A 6,427-nucleotide genomic window follows, 5' to 3' on the forward strand; every position below is an offset into this window, starting at 1 on the left:
GATATATTGGATAAGTGATATATTGAAGATGTCTGTGAAGACATCAGTGAGTTCCACTGTGTGTGAATGGTATGGTAACTGTACCGTATCAGACAGGGGCGATTCTAGGATCAGAGCTTTGAGGGTGCTGAGCACCCAGAGAGCTGCCCAGCCAGGCAAGATAAACTTTACTCGTCACGATGAGACTTCTTCCCTGTCTCTGTCAGTCCCTGCATCCTTAAATGTCTCCAGTTGTCCCGAGTTTCCTCTGACTGTCTCTTTGGTGCATTTAAACCCCTGTTCCTCCCTGTCCTCATCGTCTGTTGTCTTCATCTCCATTATCAGTCATCATAATTTTACCAGTTCTGTGCAAGTCTGCAAATTTCTTTATTAAATCATAAGATTCTTAAACTCATCAAGTCTCTCTGTGCCTGGGTCCTCGTCACAAAACATGACATCATTGTTTTGTACATTTTAACACAATTTAATCCCCATATTTGTGAAAGAAAAGCAAAACACTTTTTTTTAAAGTCTGTAACAAAACCATCAAATCAGATAAAGGTTATTTAAATGCTGCAAACGAAGAATGGATTGGAATAATAATAAAAAAAATACATATCCTAACCTTAATTACTGGGGGAAAATGATGAATGATGCTCACAGTGAGTAACAAGTAAACTGAGTGCATTTTTTGGACAGAGATTCACTTTTAATGTGTATGTATAATACAATACAGATATATAAAAATACACTCCAAAAATTGAGTCCTTGAAATGTACAAAATATTGATGAAAAAATTATAAAAATGGAGGCAACTTTGCCTATGGTACAATGTATACAATGTATGAAAAGATCTTTACTGCAGATACTTCTACGGCTCTGCAGATTTTTTCTTTTAATTTAACCTATGTGCCTCACCTTGAGGTTGGCAAATCTGTCTATCACTTTTTGGTGGTCAACTCTCTCAAGCAGTTTAACAGTTTGTTTTGAATGTCACTGTTCCCTGTCTGTTTTCTTACCTGTTTCTTCCTGACCTTGTACTTTCTCCTCACGCTCCCCTCTTTCCTCTCTCCCTCTTTGGACTGACAATCATACACAAATAGATTGTATTCAATTAGATGAAAAAATTACATTAACATTAAAAAAATTATTATTATTAAGAACACTAATAAAAAAAAAGTCCCCTCTCAGTGTACTTTCAACCAAATGGCAAATAACCAAACTACATGTACATCTAATAAAAGATATAAATATTGAAACACTGATCCAACATTATCCTTTATTGACGGATCATTTAATCTTACAAGTTTACCTGAATGTGGCTCCTGGGTTTAATATTGGCACATGCACATATGACAAAATAACCAGCTTCTCTCATTCCACTTCAAACAGGACAGTGGCAACAACAGCAGGCTACGGACAATTTTCAGTTTTAGATTTTAAATAGGCTAAATTTCAATGGGAGCAACAGGACGGTCAAATGTCGCTGATTTTACTACAGAGTAGGATGGATTGTAGGGTAGCAAACATCGTTGGAAAACACGTTTCCAACACTGCAGGTTGCCTGGGTGTAATGTTTTTCAGTTAAAAAGAAACATGGCCTAACTCCTACCTAACTATATAAAGAGTAAGTGAAGGTTAAATGCAGCTAATATGTCCTGTTTTAAGCCAGCACTCACACCTCCGCTCCGCTGCGTGTCAGCCACCATCACTCTGGCAGCAACGGTGCTAGAGCCAGAGTAGGGGAGAGGCGAGCTGGAACAAACCATTTTGGGAGGGGGGGTATCTATACTTTTGTTGTTAAAATGTTACGTCTCAACCAAGTACTGAATGCTTTTTATATTTTTAGTAGTGTGGCACACAAACAGCAAATATTTTCCAAAAAAGTAAGAAATCTTTGGGGGTGCTTTGATCCATTTTTGGGGGTGCTTCAAAAAATGGGCTAAAATCGCCCCTGGTATCAGATCGCAACACCCTACAACAGATAGTGAGAGCAGCTGAGAAGATCATTGGAGCCTCTCTTTCCTCCATCACAGACACTTATAGAACCCGCTCCATCCGCAAAGCCAACAGCATTGTGGAGGACCCACACACACTCTCCACCCTGCTGCCTTCTGGAAAGAGGTACCGGAGCATCCGGTACCTCACTGCCAAACTACGGAACAGTTCTTCCCCCAAGCCGTCAGACTCCTGAACACCCAGTGACTGGAATGACAAAAAACACACACACACACACACACACACACACACACACACACACACACACACACACACACACACCTTCAGACACCAGGTTACTATTTGCACATTTTGCACATTTCCATTGCACTGTCTTGTGTTGTCTTGTGTCTGTATCGTCCTGTTCTGTCTAGAGTTACACTGTCTTGTTTTTTTGCATTTTTTGCACGTTGCACTTCAAGCAGTCCTGTGTTCGTCTGTTATATGTCATGTGTAGCACCAGAGTGTCGGAGGAACGCTGTTTCATTTCACAGGGTGTAGGTCTGTGGTGGCTGTAGCTCAGGCGGTAGAGCAGGTCATCTGCTGATCACAAGATTGGTGGTTCGATTCCTGGTTTCCTGGCTTCTTCCTCTAGTCTGCATGCTAAGCATCCTTGGGCAAGATCCTAACACAGGCTTTAGGTTTGAAATTATGCGGCTAAATGGGTTAAATGCAGAGAGGAATTTGCCCACAGGGATCAATAAAGTATGCATTGTTGTTGTTATTATTATTATATAACTTTGATTTTGTCAGTATTTTGTCAGTCTGTTCCATGGTTGCTCGGTCTCCCCTGTCAGCTGTATCCCCTTGTCAAGTCCGCGTCTGTGTGTTGTGTTTCCTGTTTTACTTTATAAGTCTGTCTCATGTCAGTGTCTCTAGTTTGGCTTCCCCTGGTCTGGTTGTGTTTGATTACTCCCAGGTGTGCTCTCCTCCTGTGTCCCATTCCCTTGTTATTCCTCTGTGTATTTTAGCCCTCTGTTTCTCTCAATCAGTGTCGCGTCGTATCCTCACGCTGTGTGTGTTCCCTGCTGTGCGCCTCCTCCCTAGTCTCTTGTCTCCAGGTTTCCTAGTGTTGTATTCCTGTGTATTAATCTCCAGTTTCTAGTTTTGGTTTGTTTTTTGCAAGTTTATCTTTTGAGAATTATGCTACTGCAAAGCAGCCTCTTTAAGTTCATTTCTGCGTTGAGTGTTTTGCATTTGGGTCCTACATGTTGCCTGCCACACAGCGCTATCACGACAGGAGCCACTAATTCACACTCTCGTGGGAGAATGCCAGTTTTTATTGAAGTGAACTGGCAGCATTATGCATATTATATTGATGGTTTTCACGAATGGTCAGACAGTCTGTCACAATAAATTGTGGGATGGCGTTTTCTCCTTCCTTCACAAAGGATGGCCCAGTGTATCCTTCGCTACAGGAAGCAATAAGGAGGCACTGAAGCTCCTTTCCTTTGTATTTGGTGAACTGGAACAGGTCTTATTATGGCCAACACACAGACACTTCCGGGTCATGTCTCAGTGAGGAACCTTCCCAAACAAAATGGACTGTTGGAATCACCAGACTTTCAGCCTTTCCTCAGTTCTAGCTGCAAGATCCCTTGTTGCATGGTTTCCATTAGAGTCTGAGTTTTCTTCATTTTTGACACCAGACTAAGAGTACTAATAGTTTATTTTGTTAAAATATCTTTACATGTCACCTGCACACAGCATATCATGACACCACGTTTCTTTTTCAGGGCCGAATACAATAACCTCAGTTTGATCTGAATTAAGAAGCAGAAAGTTAGCGGCCATCCAGGTCTTTATGTCTTTAAGACATTCCTGCAGTTTAACTAATTGGTGTGTGTTATCTGGCTTCATGGATAGATAGAGCTGGGTGTCATCTGCATAGCAGTAAAAATGTATGCTATGTCTTCTAATGATGCTGCCTAAGGGAAGCATGTATAATGTAAACAGAATTGGTCCTAGCACTGAACCCTGTGGAACTCCATAATTAACCTCAGCGTGTGGAGAGGACTCTGCATTTACATGTACAAATTGGAGTCTATTAGATAGATATGATACAAAACACTGCAGTGCAGTACCTGTAATACCTACAGCATGTTCTCATCGCTCTAATAGGATATTATGGTCGACAGTATTGAACGCTGCACTGAGGTCTAGCAGGACAAGCACAGAGACGAGTCCACTGTCAGAGGCCATAAGAGGATCATTTCTAAGCTGACATGTTCGAGTCAGTTTTTCTGCCATCGATATGGACCTCAGCTCACGTCAGCATGTGTTTCTGTGTAAGAAGTCACAGGATAGAGAATAAATTCTCCAAATAAATCAGAAAGAACAGACTCCACACATCAATGCAACACATTTATTTCACAGAATAACATTATTCCCGTTCACACCTTGCATCACAGTTATGTCAGAAAAACTTCTGATGTCACGATTACCACTGCTATTATTATCCTATTGCTAATGCTAACACATGTAAGCAGAGTTTGCCAACATGAGGGTGGGGCTACAGAGCACGTATCAGTATCAATATTAGGTGGAGCTACAGAGTGCAGTTTGCTTCTGGAGAGAGTCGACATTTAGCTACCGTCAGGTAGGTCTCCACCTGCAACAAAAATGTCATCTTCACCATCATTACATCATTGTCATCATCACAGTGACATCACCATTATCCACTACCTCACCTTGTGCATGTCCTTCTTGAAGCAAGCCAGCAATTCATAAGTTTGTCTCAGCGATTCGTTGCCTCCCAGACTTTGATAATAGTTTCCGTAAGGAGCGTGCTGGAGGGTGTCGGTGTCAGGATAATTCTCTGCTTCATCCTGATTGGCCTGTAGAGTCAGGTGGTTAGTCGCATTGGTACCATGCATGGAGCAATATGTTTGTGCAATTTATCTTCTCACCCTGATCAGCAGCAAGATTCCCGTTTTAAGCTCAGACAGCCTTGGTGAAATCTGGTTCCTCAGAGAGGAACCTCCAGACAGAGAGCGACTGGGAAACTCCCAGGACTCAACCAGTCCATAGGAGATCGACAGCAGCTTCAGGACCTGTGACCCATCAATAAGCAGACAACAGCTTCAGAAGATTATCGCATGGGCAGAGTACCTCTGGTACTGTGTAGTACTGTGTACTGCTGTGCAGTGTTGCGTAGTACTGTGTAGTTTAATGACCGAGCTGCGCTGCGTCTCGTGTTTGTCGATCGGGCTGATGATGTAATCAGAGTTGCAGAAGTCCTGCAGGAAGATTTTGTTGAGCTGACGTTGCTCCTCCGTCTGCAGAGAGCTCTCCTATGACATGTGTAGAATTAAAGAATGGTAACACACAAAAATACACAGGTGCATACAGAAATACACAAAATACACAGGAATACCTGTGTTTTATTGACTGACAGCAAATTTTAATATCGTTTCATAATTCTTAACTGAATATCCTGAGATTATAGCTGACTGTCATTAAAATGTAAAGTGTAAACGTCTGCTGTGTTTTTAGCAGTGACAGTCTACAAAGTGTCTCGGTTCCCTTGACATCAAATGTGAAATGTGTCCATATGTCTGTGTGCATCTAAACTCACTGCACACACTGAATATCCAGAACATTTTGTTGAACGTATTTTGAACCTAGTTTCTGTCCTGTGCATTAGCTTTGATTTAGGTAACATTTGGTCTTTTTCAGAAAGAAGAAAGATTGTTGAGCTGCTGCAGGCTTACAAAGTCCGAGAAGAGTCTCTGGGCGAGCAGGTGCAGGTGCGTGACTCTGTTGACTGCAATGGAGAACAAACGCTGGCTGTCTGTGATCTGCTGAGAGGAGACGCCCAAACACACAACCGACAGCAGGAGGACGACTGACAGACAGACAGACAGACAGACAGACAGTTTCAGACTTTGTTAAACATCATAAAGCAGTGGTCCCTTCTCGTGGGGGAGCCCAGATGTCTTACCTGAGTTCATGGCTGGCATCAGTTCAGGCTCTGTTTGCGGCTCAGATGATTATGATGTGAGTCGGTGGTTCTGATGTTTTCAGCTCAGAGTTTTTGCTTTTATAGTTGAAAACTAGATGTTTAAATTCATCAGGAGAAACGTGACATGAGCAAACACGTGTGTCTAAGTCTAATTAACATTAACACCTCAATCATCATATTGATGCTACATGAAAAACACACCGCTGGTGACTAAAGTGCTCTGACATCCAACATGTTTGTTAACATTTAAAAGGAGATCTAATGTAAAGTTTTCAAAAACTCCAAAATATTTACATCAAATCAAATTTTTCAGGTGAAAAGATTTTATTCGAGCTTTCATCCACAGAGAAGTCACTTTGAACGCACATGCTCACGAATGAGTCGGGACAGAAATGTTCACACCGACAGTTTGACATGTGTTCAGGTTTTCATGGTGACAGACAGTAGTGCTCGCTTTGATGACTCACAATCACCTTTTGTTGACTG

At 41.8% G+C, this 6,427-nt stretch overlaps 1 protein-coding gene across 1 annotated transcript; it reads right to left on the bottom strand.

Annotated features, from left to right (window-relative positions):
• Positions 1-4,328: 4,328 nt before the first annotated feature.
• Positions 4,329-6,066, bottom strand: gh1 (growth hormone 1). Its single transcript, XM_003442542.5, has 6 exons — positions 5,921-6,066; positions 5,691-5,824; positions 5,154-5,270; positions 4,887-5,030; positions 4,668-4,814; positions 4,329-4,588 (listed from the first exon to the last, which is right to left on the bottom strand). The coding sequence occupies exons 1-6, from the start codon at positions 5,937-5,939 to the stop codon at positions 4,526-4,528; spliced, it is 624 nt and encodes a 207-aa protein (XP_003442590.1). The 5' UTR covers positions 5,940-6,066; the 3' UTR covers positions 4,329-4,525.
• Positions 6,067-6,427: the final 361 nt, after the last annotated feature.

Source organism: Oreochromis niloticus, linkage group LG4, assembly GCF_001858045.2.
Source record: "Oreochromis niloticus isolate F11D_XX linkage group LG4, O_niloticus_UMD_NMBU, whole genome shotgun sequence".
NCBI classification, from domain to species: Eukaryota; Metazoa; Chordata; class Actinopteri; order Cichliformes; family Cichlidae; genus Oreochromis; species Oreochromis niloticus.